This window comes from Rhinichthys klamathensis, unplaced genomic scaffold (genome assembly GCF_029890125.1).
Source record: "Rhinichthys klamathensis goyatoka isolate OS25496 unplaced genomic scaffold, OSU_Roscu_1.1 h1tg000096l_1, whole genome shotgun sequence".
NCBI classification, from domain to species: domain Eukaryota; kingdom Metazoa; phylum Chordata; class Actinopteri; order Cypriniformes; family Leuciscidae; genus Rhinichthys; species Rhinichthys klamathensis.
The window spans coordinates 91,505-108,331 of record NW_026606635.1 but is presented as its reverse complement, the minus strand read 5'-3'; the positions used below and the strand labels follow the sequence as shown (position 1 = coordinate 108,331).

The 16,827-nt window shown below is 36.5% G+C and overlaps 1 protein-coding gene across 1 annotated transcript in view; it reads right to left on the bottom strand.

Annotated features, from left to right (window-relative positions):
- Window positions 1-2,222: 2,222 nt before the first annotated feature.
- Window positions 2,223-16,827, bottom strand: part of nell2a (neural EGFL like 2a) — a gene marked incomplete at its 5' end in the record, with an annotated part of 99,667 nt that continues 85,062 nt past the window's right edge. The window contains 5 exons of the mRNA XM_056252580.1: window positions 2,223-2,665; window positions 2,900-3,124; window positions 7,838-8,014; window positions 11,006-11,199; window positions 11,281-11,421. Coding sequence (XP_056108555.1) covers window positions 2,624-2,665; window positions 2,900-3,124; window positions 7,838-8,014; window positions 11,006-11,199; window positions 11,281-11,421 — 779 coding nt within the window. The remainder of the gene's footprint in view (window positions 2,666-2,899; window positions 3,125-7,837; window positions 8,015-11,005; window positions 11,200-11,280; window positions 11,422-16,827) is intronic.

The window sequence follows — 16,827 nt, the reverse complement described above, 5'->3', positions numbered from 1 at the left end:
CCACGTAGAATTAAGGCAGTTCTGAAGGCGAAAGGGGGTCAAACACAGTATTAGTATGGTGTTCCTAATAATCCTTTAGGTGAGTGTATATTGTATAGCAAATATGATTGTTTATTAAAACAAGGAGTGCAAAAATGCGTTGCGCGGGGTTAAATCCATATCCCGGTGCTCTGGATGGAGGAATAATTCGACTCATAAAAACGTATCAAGCCAAGGCACTCGAATGTACATAAAAAGCATTTATTTCATCATGAATTAAATAACTAGTTTGTTTATTTATTTGTCATATATACAAACGTCAAAGACAATTTGTACATTGAAATGCATTTGGTTGAGGCTCAGGCATTCAACAGTAGTGCAATAGACCTTATTCGCAAACACCGGAAGTAGCTAACCGCGGCCATATTGTTGACATGACATCTGTCCTGCTGCCCCTAACCGCGCGCAGATTTGAGTTGAGGGGAGCAGTAGCCTGGCTTCATCTCGTCGGTATCAAGAGAAGATAATGCTATTATTTGATGTGGGTCCACACCAATCAAGCTTAAGTAAAGATCCGTCCTTATTGCCACCTTTGCCAGCCGTAACTTATCCGGATATTTATAACGATCTCGTTCATACAGTAGGCTATCCGTACAAACTACAATGCACCTCAACAAGGCAACATAATGAACGACACTCGTCTCATTCGTGGAGGTGGAAAAACAAATTCTTTGTGATATGCAAGATTTGTTGTATTAAAATGTAAATGCAAAAGAAAAGGCATGAGAGTCGGTTGTTTTTGTCAATTTTAAGTTTTCATTTAAAAAGTTTGCGATTTTAATATAAGTACATGGTTACATATTTGACCACTTGCTTGAGCAACTTATATAGAAGTAATGCATGCAATAATTGGCTTACGTTGTTGAAATAGTGAGTATGTGTTTAAATAAAAATAGTGAGTACCGGGGTGTTTGTGGTACAGCCGCGGATCAGTTACGCACTGCAAACGCAGCATATAAAGCACTATAGCGCATCTTGCTTGTGTACCGTATACACACCGCACACGCATTGCACACGGATTATGTGTGAAACCTGTGGTAAAGTGATGGGAACAGACTTTTCTATGGGGAGTTGGCTGAAAGTTTAGCCTATTTATCCTAGCTAGCCTCCTGCGCTGGCTCAACTCTGTCTCCTTCCCTTCACGCTTTCTGACAGTCGGTAACTTATCGCAATCATAAAAACTAACTCCGGGGTTCTTGCTGTTGTTAGAACAGCCGTGTATTACACAACACACCATCACGCTGTTTAAAAAAAATAAAATACAGTGATAATACCATGGATAATACCGACGCTGCCTCGCTTGTCAATTGACAGACTGACAGTTGCCGTGGTTTCTATGTCAACAATATGGCCGCCGCAAACATTGACGACGCAGATTGAATAACATCTATACAATAGATATTTATAGTAAAGTATATAAACAAATATATGTTTGTATGTAATAATGATGAAATAAACTCGTTGAGTGCCTTGGCCTGATACATTTTCATGTTGTTTTATTTGTTGGTTTATAGTCAAGCAAATTAGCAGCAATTAGACGATAACACAGACACTAGCTGACACAATTTTTCTCAAATGTAACGATTCAGTCAGACAGGTTTGAAACGACGAAACTTTTCTTTAAATATTTATAAAACACTAGCAAAAAAAGTGATTATAATTGAATTGAGTTTTTAGCCATTAGCCGTTTGAGTTTGGGAAAGCGGAGCTGTTTTTCATAAAGCGGACTGACGTCTGTGTCACTGAAACACTTTCACACAGTGACCTGAAGGAAAGCGCAGTCCTGTTTCCCAAACGACCTCGATCGTCACCTGCTGAATATTCATGAGCTCGCTCTGATGCCGTTCCTGGAGACGCTGCTGAATATTCATGAGCTCGCTCTGATGCCGTTCCTGGAGACGCTGCTGAATATTCATGCCATATTCAAAACATACAGGAAGAGGAAGCATTTGGATTCTGAAACCCGTTGAAGGGTGAGCGAAGTTTACGGGACGGTCAAGCGTGAACGCTGGGATATTTAGGCTGCTTGAGAGATCGGAGATAATGATGATGTTTCAGGTAGCAGAGAAGGTCACTATTTAATTAGCACACTCGCTGATCACCTCGTAAGACGGCTTTAGCTGAGCGACACATTCGTGGAAACGTAACGCGCCACAGGGGAAAATGAAAGGTCAACGCATCCATAAATGGAAATGGAGATATTTTATTCACCGTCAGACAAGAACAAGCCATATAATAATTTAAAATCTAGACAGAAAACAGACACAGAAAGCTAATCGAAAAAGAAACACAAAATAGCGTCGAACTTCCATATCCAGGCAAAAGAGAAATACGCTAAGATTTACTTGCTAGCTAAAGTTTCTACAATCCTGTGATCATCAGAGATAAAAATGAAAGAATGTTTTATTCTTTAAACATCCAGTGTGGTCATGCCGGTGCTCGTGTTTGGTTTCTCGTCGTGGGTTTATAGTCCTTGATTGTGCAGAAATGGCCTCCTCCGGTCTGATATTATACACCTTTCATATTTGGCATAAATTCGGGGAGGGTCGTGTGAGACTGTACAGGTGCTGTGAGCGTCGAGCCACTAAAGACACATGGGATCCACTGAGCAACAGATGTGTCCGTTCTGGAGGAGACACGAGGAAAAATACAAAAATAAATCCGACTGTTTGTGCATTTGAGTGTTGTTGCCTTTTAAATAATAATAGAAAATTATAAGATAAAAGTATATGGGTAACACTTTACAATAAGGTTCATTAGTTAACATTAGTTAACCATCTCTTTGTTTGTTTGCATGTCATGTTTGTATATTTGATCATGTCTCTCTGCACAGGTGTGTGTGTGTGTGTGTGTTTGTTACCTTGCACTGGCACAGTGTGCACTCCGTGCCGTGTTTGACCCAGGACGAGCCGCTGAGGCGGGTGATCCCGTGTTCGTCCTCACAGGTCTTGGTGATGTCGTTGCGGACGGCGTGAGCCTGGCACGGGTCCGAGATGCAGCGCGGGCAACACTCGCCCTCGGGAACCAGCGTGAACTCGCAGTCCGCCGGCGGGCAGGACAGAGGCCAGCAGTCCACTTCACCCTGCTGAAAACACCAACCGCAACCTTTACCTAATATACAGTATATTATCTCTATAATGAAATCTAGAAACGTTCAATCAGTATTTTGGGTTTGTTTTTCCTGATGAGAAAGACTGTAAATTATATAAATGCGTATATGTGCTGAAAGTGAATTTTCAACAAAAAAAATGTATGAGCGAAAAAAAACAATACTTACAATACTGATGTCATGCATCTTTAATAAATGGTCCAAAATGGTAACTTCACATTGAGATGCATGCACGATAAAAAAGCAGGCATATGCATTGCAATATCGTGCATAAGTAAGAATAATGTCAGATAGTGAGATGTAATCGAGTTGACATTTAAAGCGTTCCTCACGCCGAAGCGCCACAATAATAACAGTCAAACACTCATCCGGCGGATGGAAACAATATCATTTCTGCTATATTGCATGGATTTCTGAGCGCGGGTCTCTGTTGGTTCACCAGCTATCAATAACAGCAAAGCACTGACTCCCCAATACATCCTCAAATACAGGTCATATATTTCAGGTCTGGCTGAGCAGAGATTTGGCCGAGCGTTTTCATTTCAGCCACGCTAACACACAGGAGGTGCTCTGACAGCCGTGTGAGATGCATGAGTCTTTTTGAAGTCTTTCCCTCGAATTCTGATTGTGTTTTGATCTCATGCGGTCCGGTAGCTTATCACCGCTGGAAGGGTAAAACCTGTTTACCCGAGCTATTGACCAGAGCTCTGGGTTTATTGCAGCATCTGCATTTTTCTTGCATGGAATGTAATATATTTTCCAGGATGCATATTTATCAGCCTGTAGTTGTGTTGGCAGAGCGTTGCTGCTCTATATACTGCTTACTATACAGTGATGAACATTTCAAACTATAGTATGCTATACTGTTGTCACATGACCTCATTATTACATCAACATTGTCCAGGAAATACCACTTGTTTATATGGTTTTGTTTAAAAATTATTTTATTTAAAAAAAAAAAATAGGATTAAACATGCAAAATTGCTATTTAATTTATATTGATTTATACAATTTGTACACAAATAGGATAATAATAATAACAACAATAATAAGTATTATTATTATTATTATAAACTGAATTAAGCATTGGCATTTCTATTTTAATAGAATTTTTTGATTTTTTTTTTCAGGCCCGGAAATCCAAATTGTAACTAATTGTGTACAAATAATTTTATAAATCCATGAAAATGTTTAATCCTATTTTGTGTAAAAAAAAAATTTATATATATATATATATACACGTGTATATAATTTTTTTTTTTTACATCTTATATTATAGCAACTAAATCAACCAATTTAATAATTATTTTAAGGTCATATTTTCAATAATATAAGTTAATGATGTATTTATTATTATTATTAATAATTTTATAATTATTGCTGGTGTTATAAGCATCAGCATTTCAAAGAATTTAAAAGAATGTAAAAACAAATTGTAATATAATTTTCCATGCCTACTGTAAATGTCCCTGATGTTTCTCTCTGTATTGTCCTCTGCTTCTTCTTCATGTGTGTGTGTGTGTGTCTGGGAGAATGTAGCGCTGTGATGCTACGGTCGCTGTAACGGCCCCTCTGAGCGCCAGTGTTAATGAGAGCCAGTGTTAATGAGCGCACGCTTGATCAACGAGTCTCGTCTCCGCCCACCGCACGGATGATTTGTGGTAAAAGAGTCGGGCAGGAGGGGGTCACAACAAGCTGCTTTCTTCCACAAAACCCCCTCATGAATGCAAATATGACATTAGCATTTGACGAGCATATGGCTGGAGGAGGAGAGGTGTTTCGAACACTCGGTAGGGAGCATCGAGATTCATACCACATACGAGCAGCTCAGAATCCATCAAGCTGCGTTTATTTGTGTTTCTTTGATTATCATTGAGTTTGTGATGTTTGGAAAGATACCAGGGGTCTCAAACTCGAATTACCTGGGAGCCGCTAACTCATGTTCTCCATCGGGGGCCAAAAATAGGTGTTTTTACAACCACAAATTTGATCTATATACAGTTATTATTGCATTTAGTGCTTTAAAGTCAACATGAGCTGTTTCCATCCACTTCACATTTTGATTTATCGCATAAAACACTGGATGGAAACACTCAATTGAGGCGGATGATTTCATAATCCGATAAGAAGACATAACTACGCATAAACTACTATGGAAATGCATTTACCGAAAAAAATCCCTCAAAACCTCATGTGACTTTGCCTCAGCAGAGGCTGTGATTGGATAACTGGAGTAAACAGCGGACCAATGGCGTCGCAGCGTCTCAAATGTTGGTTTGGTGGTTCTGAAACGCCGGAATCAAAGTCTGATCAGAATGATTTGGTTTAATTCCCTCCAGAAGCGTCTCACACAATTGTGTTCACAAACACCAGCATCCGAATGCAAGAGAACATGACTAATTTATGATGGAGGGAAATAGGGAAGAGCCCGATTGCAGAAACTTAAAATTTTTTATAACTGATATTTTGTGCTAGTTTCCCAGGAAGTGACGATTTGTTCTCTTGGACACATGGGATGGAAACGTTGCTTTATTCCCAAATTTTTTATGCGGTATTACAGTGTTAAGTTCGCAACTTTGGATAAAAACACAACTAATGACTATTTCAGGGTTAATAAAGTTAATGAGAAAGCCCCTCCCACTCCCTTATAAGGAAAAGCAACAGAGTCTGAAAGCCCCTCCCACTCCCTTATAAGGAAATCACCAGAGTCTGAAAGCCACTCCCACTCCCTTATAAGGAAATCACCAGAGTCTGAAAGCCCCTCCCACTCCCTTATAAGGAAATCACCAGAGTCTGAAACCCCCTCCCACTCCCTTATAAGGAAATCGCCAGAGTCTGAAAGCCCCTCCCACTCCCTTATAAGGAAATCGCCAGAGTCTGAAAGCCCCTCCCACTCCCTTATAAGGAAATCGCCAGAGTCTGAAAGCCACTCCCACTCCCTTATAAGGAAATCACCAGAGTCTGAAACCCCCTCCCACTCCCTTAAAAGGAAATCGCCAGAGTCTGAAACCCCCTCCCACTCCCTTATAAGGAAATCGCCAGAGTCTGAAAGCCCCTCCCACTCCCTTATAAGGAAATCGCCAGAGTCTGAAAGCCACTCCCACTCCCTTTTAAGTAAAATCACCAGAGCCTAAAACCCCCTCCCACTCCCTTATAAGGAAATCACCAGAGTCTGAAACCCACTCCCTTATAAGGCAATCACCAGAGTCTGAAACCCCCTCCCACTCCCTTATAAGGAAATCGCCAGAGTCTGAAAGCCCCTCCCACTCCCTTATAAGGAAAATCATCAGAGCCTGAAAGCCCCTCCCACTCCCTTATAAGGAAATCTGTGTCAGTCAAGTGCACGAAGTGTCCAACATTCCACACTTTGTTTTTTCGGGTTAATTAAGTGCATCATCCAAGTATTTTAAGTGCCCTTCTTCTATTTGTAATTTTCAGTGAACACTATTCTTTTTCTAATTTTCACTACCCACAACCCCCTGGGGGGGCCAGTGCCACCTGTGTGTCACGAGTGTGACAGTGATAGTCACTCATTTCGGTCTTTTGTCACGCACTCCCGCCACACATTGTATTTCTCACGCGGAAAAACTATTTATAATATATTTAATATGCCGCAGCGCCCAAAATGTCTCTGGCCGCGCCGCTCTCACTGGAACCGGCAGGAATCAAGCGCGTCTCCCTGGAGTTCAGTCGAGCCTGCCACTTATCAGCCAATCAAAAAAAAAGAAAGGGGCTACACAATAGCCAATCAGAAAATAGCACTATTGTTTCTGGATAAGATTTAACGCAACAACCAATGAAAAAAAAGCATATCCTGGAATTGTTCACGTGATTCTGCTACAACATCTTCCGAAAGTTTTGTTTACCCGCAGAGGAAACCACTGGAGCTCCGAGCATCACTTTGAGCACCGAGTAAGTCATGGTCTCCTGTTTTAATGTTACAACAACAAATTCAAAACTTGTTGGACACAAACAATGACAACTTGACTGCTGTTAGGAGAATATTTCCCAGATAATTAGCATTAGTTTTTCATGAGTGTCTGTAACTTAGCCAACAGTTTTACAGCCTGTTCACTGACAACACCTGCTCAGAACAAGTAGTCTAGGCCTAGTCATATTTTCCTTATCACACGATGACTGACATATTGTCACATTATAAACATCTCTCTCTCCAAATAGGCTTAATAATTTTATTAGCACTAAATTAAAGTGTATTGCACAGTCGATGTTATAGGTCACTTTTAAAATCATGTCATATTTTATAATTATATCCTGGCCATGGATGCATTAATCATTGCATCTGTCTTTCAAAGATGTCAGGTAAAAAGCAATTATGCATCCTCTCATTCACCCCGAGTGGAAAGCCCCCTAAAAAGGCCAGGTTAGAGGATAATATGCTGATCTTTTTGCACAAAAAATATACTGAATATGTAATGCAAATGTAAAAATATAATGGAAATGCAAATAAATTGTTGAATGATAATAAACCTGGTATTTCGCCTGTTAATGCCTGCAGTGCAGAAAATGATATAACAACAATAAGGTCTAAATGTAACTGGCCCCTCTAACAGTACAACTGGCCCCAGCTTGGCCCCCCCAGTTGAAATGGTCTAGAACCGCCTAGGCCGCACTGTTTTACTTGTCTCCATCACGTAAGTGTGAGCTGTGTTTCTGAGCTGTTTGTCTCACCAGACACTGGCAGCGCTGGCAGCTCTCGATCCAGGTGTCTCCACTGGAGTACGTCAGCAGTCCGTTCTGATGGAGGCACTGGGACGTCAGACGCGGGTCGCACTCCGGACAGCAGAACAGATCCAGCGTGGGATTGTCACAATCACACACCATCCGTCTGCACATGACCCGACCTGACTGCAGGACACACAGGTGACACACACACGCGTCAGGAAAACCACAGCGATTCCAACAAAAAGAGCTTCTGAAAGCAGATCAACTGTAAAAAAAATTTTTCATTTAGTTTTGTGTACTAAAATAACTAACATTGAAATTGAAATGATACCATATTTAAAAAACAACAACACAAAATTACTCAAATATTAAAATGAAAATTTTAGATGCTAAAATAACATTGCTTTGTCTTACTGTAACTACACTTTTTTCCTTTTTTAAATAAATTAATGGTTAACCAAATATGTTCGACATAGATTTGCAAATACATTCAATAAATGAGACACTAGGCTGTGTGATATAGTGATTTTACTACAGCTGATTGGAAATACTTTTCTAGGCGATTTTATTTAATGTAAAGTTATTTTCTTGTATCCTTGCATATTGAGTAAGTACATTTAGAAAGATGTTTTTAAAAAATATTTATAAAAATATATATATATATGATCACACATATATATATATTTTTACAACATGTAAAAATTTTACAATTATTTTTATAAAAAAAATTTGGCAACACTTCACTTGAAGGGGTGTGCATAAGACTGACATGACACATGTCATGAATATGAAGTAGGGTTTTATGCATGTTTATGACAACTGTCATTAAGTGTCATTCGCTCAATTATGACATTTTTAATGCAAATATGACATTGTTTGAGATGTCTTTATGACAACTTGACATAAACCAATACATCATAACCTGTCAGTGTCTTTGTTATGACAACTTTACTAAGACAACACAACCTGTCATAAACATGACATAGCTGATTCATTATCAAACTTAAGAAAGCACTTAGCTTTATGGGTTAACATTACATTAAACTGTCAGGTGTTGGTTTTGACATTGGCTGTCATGAGGCCATTATAACATTTTAATGACAAATTCAATGTGTACCACTGTAGTCAAGGTCACGAAAAATATTCACGACACAGTTATAATGGCCTTATGACAGCCAATGTCAAAACCAACCACATGACAGTTTAATGTATATATATATAGTTTTTATTAAATGTATATATTTATTTGAATGTTTTTCCTTATATTTACACATCATTGTAATATTTGTTGTACTGCCTTTTAATTAATCTTACTGCAGCTGCACTTTTTACAACGTGTTTTTTAATAGACATTATGCCACAAATGCTGTTGATAAACTTTTCAAAGCCTGTTCTTGTGACCTTATGTTAATATCAAAATGTGATATTAAATCTAGAGTGTTTTGTAACAATAAGAGCTTGTTATGCAAGCATAGAACAGTAAACAAAGAGTTTAAATTTCAGCATCAGAAGACTTTTTCCAGAAGCCGAAGCGAGTAAAGCGAATACCCTTGATAACTCTGTGACACGGAGCAGAGAAAGTCTCATGTTCAGTCGAGCGGCCAGAATCTAATTTTGAATGACAGCTCTCCCTCTTCCACGTCAATTAAACGCTTTCGGCTGATTAAGACTGATTCGCTCACTCTGTCCTTCACCATGAGCGTGATAATTGGGAGATTGATTATTTAATATCTGAAAAGCCATCGTGCTCGTCGCCTCCTCCAGATGCAAGAAAACATTTCAATTAAATACTTAATTACCGACTGTGACCAGCCAAATTGATGGAGGTCAATCGCTTAAATGAAAATGTGACTCCTCGAGCGCTTCCGATCAAAACAGCAGCACAAAACTGAGGAGCAGTTTGTGCTAAACTCATTATTTATTATGGATAAAAAAAGAAAAAATCTAACGTAACTAAGTATGTTGCTATTTATTTGAGTATATATTCAAGAAAAAAGATTTCACCATAGTGGAGTCTAGGTGAATTAAACTAGTATTTTGTTTAGTTCTTTTCTGGTATCATTACTTGTATCGTGAAAATTACCACAGAATTTAAAAGAAGTATTTTGTTTTTTAATATTGATAAAATACTTCATAAATAACGTTATGATAATACTAAATTATTTTATAAAGAATTACAATTAAATCTTTGCAGATTGTGGTAATATTTGTTGTACTGTCTTATTATAAAGCCAAAACCATATAAAACATTTTTGTTACATGAAATAAAATATACATTAACTGAAATAAAATAAAATATATTTCATAATATTCTTTTATGATTTTCAATCAGTTTAACTTGATGTGCTAGAACACCTCAAATAAAACTGAAATACAAATGAATAAAACTAGTCTTTTATAAAAACGAATAAAAATTACACAAAAACAACACAATTACAAAAAGCGTTAAAATGAAAATGAAAACAGGAAATATTAAAAAAAAAAAAAATTATAAATATTTATTAAAACTATAATATATTTGACTATGGTTGACTGGAAATAATTTTCTTCATTTTTCACAGACCACTGAATATTTAATTTTATGTAAAAAGTTATTTTCTGGTGTCGTCGCATGTATCAAGTGAAAATTAAAAGGAACTTTAACAAAGTTTTTTTATGATTTATCTATTTTTATGATTATATATATATTAAGTGGCTTTAAGTACTGTGTACTTGCATCGAAAAATAAGTACATTGTAATTGTGTTCATGTTGTACTGTAAAACACTTTTGCTGCTCTTGAGGTGTGACACAGGTAAGGTTAGGGACAGGTGTAATTACATAAATTAATTACGGCTGTAATAACATGCAGGTTTTTTTTCTAAATATAAGTATAAAAATGTATGTACACAATTAGCCCATTGTATCAAATTATTAATTTCAATGTTAGTACATAGTAGTTAGTCACTTAATATAAAGTGGGGCCCATTAGGTAATATATATATATATTTAATTTTAAAACCTGTTCTTTTGATCATGTGACCGTATGCATCTGCCCTTCACATCTCAGGATAACACAGTGAAGCCCTAGTGATTTATCGTGACGCTCTGTCCAGGTAAACCTAATGGCTTTCACAGGACCTTCACCCTGACCTCAAAGATGACAGCTTACCCATAATGCATCACTCTCACTGACCTGACACGAGCACACGGAGCATCTGTCATTGTCCAGGACCCAGATCTGGCCGTTGTGCTTGACCTTGGTGTCGTGGATGCAGTCGCCGGTGCAGTTGTGGCCGTGTGGACAGCGGCAGTCGTATCCGCCGTCCAGGTTGAAACACACGGTGTCGTTGGCGCAGGTGCTGCGACCTGTCCGACACTCGTTGATGTCTGTCGGAGGAGGTGAGACTGTGTTTAAACATACACAGTGTTTGAGAACTGGGTGTATGTGTGTTTGTGTTTGGACTGTACCTTTACAGGACTCTCCATTTGCAGTGAAAACCTCGTTATCATGGTAACCCTCGCGACACTCGCAGTGATACCAACCAGGTAAATTCACACAGGTGGCGTGTGTGTCACACTGCACCAAACCCTCCAGGCACTCATCGATATCTGAACACACACACACACACACACACGGGTCATTATCTCATGCACTGCCTACATGGACAGCATTTTAATGCAAGTTTCTGCAACATTCTGCCAAATTCAGCATGCATTCCTTCACAGAGTGCAATTCAATTGACACGGGCACATTTAAAAGGCATGCATATTAACACTAACTTTATGCAGTGGAAGTCACTTAGGCCTCGTTTACACTGCAGGTCTTGATGCCCAATTCTGATTGTTGCCTATATCCGATTTTTTTTACCGTCCGTTTACACGTTCTTTAACTTGTGACCCATATCCGAGTCATGTGTTTACACTTGACTGAAACATCGCGCATGTTTAAAGGGGTCTTGCTCAGATGGACGAACGCGCAGCGAGATCTCAGGACTGGTGGGAACATACAACACGATCTCATAAAAGTGAGTATCTATAGCACAAATTTTATTTCTCATGCCATTTATACGCCAAAAAGTTTTTGCTTGCATATGATACGCACTGTAAACGTGCGTATTGAACGCCATAAAGTGCGTATCATGCACGCAAAAACTATTTTGGGCGTAAATGCCACGTGAAATAAATCGTGCAATAAACGCACTTTCATGAGATCGTCGTGGGCTTTAACGAGGCGCAGTGGGTCCGAAATTTTAGGATGAGCAAGCCAACCTTTGATATGTTGCGTCAACGTGTGTCCACATTCCTCTCCTACGACGACACAATGTTTCGTCGGGCCATCCGTCCATCCGCAGATGCGCGGTGGGGTTTCTCTCGTCATTAAACCGCGGAGACGCAGCCTAATGCCTCGGAAAATCCGATGATCTGCCTGTTTACATGACAGTCGCATTGGCACATATCCGATTTACATCTGATTTATTTCCACATATGAACGAGGCCTGAAACCGATCTCGAAATATCCGAATGCATGCGTTTTTTTCCTGTTTACACGGTCATAGAACACATCCGATCTGTGTCGCATACGAGTAAAACATCGGAATTGGGTCACATTTCACTGACAGTGTAAAGGCCCGTTCACACCAAGCACGATAACTATAAAGATAACGATAAAGATAACTATATATGCGTCCACACCAACGACTGATAACGGTCTTTTTCTTCTAAGCACGCGCGCGCCCACGCTGCGGTTTCAAAGTAGACCTTTAAATTAGAATGGATTCTGATTGGCTGTCAGTGTTTTATCGTTCGACAGCTGGAAAAAAATCGTTCTGAAAGTGATCCCAACGATATCGTTCCTCATATCTTTATCGTTATAGTTGTGGTGTGAACTCTGTTATTCTTTAATATGGAGAACGATTTTTAGAATTATATCTTTATCGTTATCTTTATAGTTATCGTGCTTGGTGTGAACGGGCCTTTAACGAGGCCTTAATAAGCGTCTGGCAAATGTGTAAATGTTGATGTAACATTAAACTCTATTGGAATCAGTTGTAAGTCACAACAAAGAGTTAGACATTAGATATTAGACATTTAAATAGTTAATTACCTGTATATAATATAAATGTATGAATGAATATAAATGTTAATGTAACATCAAACTATGTTGCAATCAGTTGTACGACAGAGTTGTCTATGTAAAATGCACCAAATTAGTCATTTAAATGGTTTATTCGATTATATTAATTACATTAAATTCTAATTTTATATATATGAATCATATATTTTTTCAAAACTGTTTACCAATTTAGAAAAATACCAATTATTTTAATAAAACATTAAGTAATTATATTTATATAACTTCTAATTGTGTATAATATATAAAAAACAATTATATATATTTTTTTTTTTTAAACTAATGTATTTACACATCATGGCAACATCTGTTTTACTGCTTTTATGCTATTTTAAAGCTACACTGTGTGATTTTTACCCCAATCTAGCGGTGAAAAGGTATATGACCATACAGTGAATATTAGTTTCTGTTCCTCTCAATTCCGATTTCGTTTTAACTCCTACGGTGGCCAATGTAGTCCAAGATTAACATGGCTTCCAGTTCGACCTCGTCCATGAGTGTTCCTTCAAGTGATGAGGTTATTTTAGAAAACTATTATAATTTGCAGTAATTTAATTTGTCAGGTAACATATAGGTTATGACATCTATGTAAAATGAATAATAGTTTTATGTTTTCGTTATTTTTTTACCATTTCATTGCTAACATCAGTTATCAGGTTCCCAGACGAATGCAAGCTAATCTTAGTAAAGTAACTTTTCTCAGTGCTATCGTTATTCTGTATGTTGTACGACATCACTAGCGTAAGGCAAAGTTTATATTGTAGGCTATATTATACTTTCAAAAAGGCTTTCAGGTTTTTATATATCAGTCTCAAGCAATCCCCCTCTTGACATTCGACACGGTGCCATCGAGGGTTAAAACGCGAAAGGCAAAGCTTGAATTAACGGGTATGTCCCTCTTTGGCTAATGTACTTTCAAGATGGAGGGGCAACATGGCGACCGACATTAGAACCCCTTACCCGTATGTATTTTCTATGGCATATTATACACTCACGAGAATACTTTATTACTTGGACGAAGTAAATATACATTAATGAGCACATATATTTTTGAAAGAACTAAGTGTTTTTAGCTAAGAATAAACTAAAAAAGTTACACAGTGTAGCTTTAAATGTAAGAAAATTACAGTAGTTTTAACTTTAATATATTTAAAAAATGACTATTATAGTAATGAGGATCATCAGTGAGAGACATGAGTAAGTAGATGGGAAAAGTGGTGGAGAATGCGGGCACAAATCACAATGGTCCTAAAAATAGGCTTTATTTTCTTTTATCCAAAATCATTCTTGTTTTGTTTTCTTATGATTCTGGGGTGAAATATGACCTGGACATGTTTTCATTCACCCACAGACACCAGCATCTGAATCCAATCCCATCTTCAGACAAATGGCTTTCGCAATTCAGACATAATGAGTCAAATAATATTAAATTAGACGGCAGTGGGCGACATTAAAGCGATTATTACTCAGACGGTCACGGAGAAAGAGACGCGGGGAAGATTTTCTCAATGATTAAACACTCACAGAAGAGATGAGACTCTGTTCTGATTAAAGCTGATCATTATGAAAATGATTCTTTACACATGGAGTCATCAGCGGCCAATCACAGAGCGACCTCACTGCAGTCAGGTGATCACTGGGAGGTTAACGGGGTTTCTGGGAGTTTTCAGAGACCAGATTGAAGGATAATTATATGAAACTGATATTGCTTAAACGTGACCCATCCTCTGATTATATTTGTGTTGGCAGCGAAGTTGATTAATATCAGAGGTGGATAAAGGGAAACTCGTTGAACAATGAAATTCTGGCTGTTTTGTCATTGAGTCTTGAGAATAGTCTTTATGCTTTAAACACACGTCAATCACTAATCTTTATTAGTGATTATTAGCAGTATTTAATTGAGTTAGAACAATGACAGTGAAGGGCGAATGGCATTGTTTGGTTTTTCTATTGTAGGTGATGAAAGATTTATAAATACATGTGTAAATGTCCTTTGTTGTGAGTTTATATGTTTAGGGATTAAGATATTGTTGTTGCTTTTATAATATTATTATATGAATATAATATAATGTAATTTAATATTATATAATTATAAATTTGCACATTAAGTTTCTTATTTGTTTTTTCTTTTATACATTTTAGATTTGTTATTTTTTCTTAATTTTGTTATTAGTATTATTATATATTGTATTTGAATTTATATGTGCTTTTATACTGTAATATTTTAACAATATCTGTATTTATAATATTGTTTAATAGATTAGATTTTATTTTAAAAAATGATATATTATTTATTTAATATGTATAATATTACATATTAATATATTATTTGTAATACATTATTATTATATATTAATTTACATGTGCTTTTATATTGTAATATTTTAACAATATCTGTATTTATAATATTGTTAAATAGATTAGATTTTATTAAAAAAATAAATATATTATTTATGTAATATGTATAATATTACATATTAATATATTATTTGTAATACATTATTATTATATATTAATTTATATGTGCTTTTATATTGTAATATTTTAACAATTGTCTCATGAATAATATTTAACATTATATAGATTAGATTTCAATAAAAAAATTAAATATATTATTTAATTATTATATTATGTATAATTGTATATATTCATATATTAGTATTTCTAATACATTAATATTATTATTATTTATTTTTATACTTTTTATTATGAATTTTATTTTGTATCATATTAATAATTACCAATTGTATAGTATTATATTATAAATATTTTAAAAATTGTTTTAAAAAGTTTTATCAAGTATAATGTTTTATAAATGATATTTTAATAAACAATTGTTGTAAACGGTTCGGGAAGATTATTTATTATTTTGAAGATTTGACATTTGGTTGCATCCTGAACTTTCAGGAACATTAATGTGAATCTGACTATAAATGGAAAGTTTTGTCCATCAACCCAAAACTCTGTCTGCAGTTTTTCCCCTGAAAAGCCGTGTCACACACACACACACACACACCGGCAGAGACGAGCAGAGAATAGATGAGTGAATCTCTTTCACAGACGCGTGTGTGTTCTCCAGAATGCTGCAATCGCTCTCGTTCTCTGTAGCAGAAGCGTTTGCAGTTAGCAGAACACACTGCCTTTGAAATTGAAAAGCCGTCTGGCCGTTCGGTGAAGAAAAGAAAGGAAGAAAGACCTGGAGTGGGGAATCAGTGTGGGATGCTTGTGTTTTTTAGTGTGCTATTTATATCTGAATAGATGTCAGGTTTCTAAATATATATACGCAATATAACAGGCAATTTATTCCGTGAAAGAAAAACATTATGTTCTCTGATTGATTCTTTTATAGTTTTAAATATAATTTCTGAAGCATTCGTACGTCTGATTCAGTTCATTTGGACAGATTTTAAAAACATATTCATCGATTCATTTGAGTCTCATCTGAGACTTTTTGGTTTTTGATGTACAAAATAATATTTAGTTTAACATGTCTGTTCTGAACGTTTTTTATTTAATAAATAAGTGTTTTTTTTCCATTTAAGAATGTTTTTCGGCTTTAATATAGTCTTTGTATTGTAGTTAACTACTATTTTAAAAGAGAGGCTTGTACATTTCGAGTGACAAACTACAGTTTAAAACTAGACTGAAAAAAATATTATTGGAGCACGTTTTGCATTTTTTGAAGAGTTTTTCAGTCTTTATCAATTTTAAAATTTCATTTTTTTCAGTGTAGTGTCACCAGCACTGATCTTGAATTTCACCAGCTAACGGCAGATGGTTTAATGTCTCTGTTGCAGGTAATCCTGTTTTACTCGACCGCTCAAGAAGAACGCAATAAAACTGATGCATGTCAAAGAGAGAGAGAGAGAGAGAGACACAAAGAG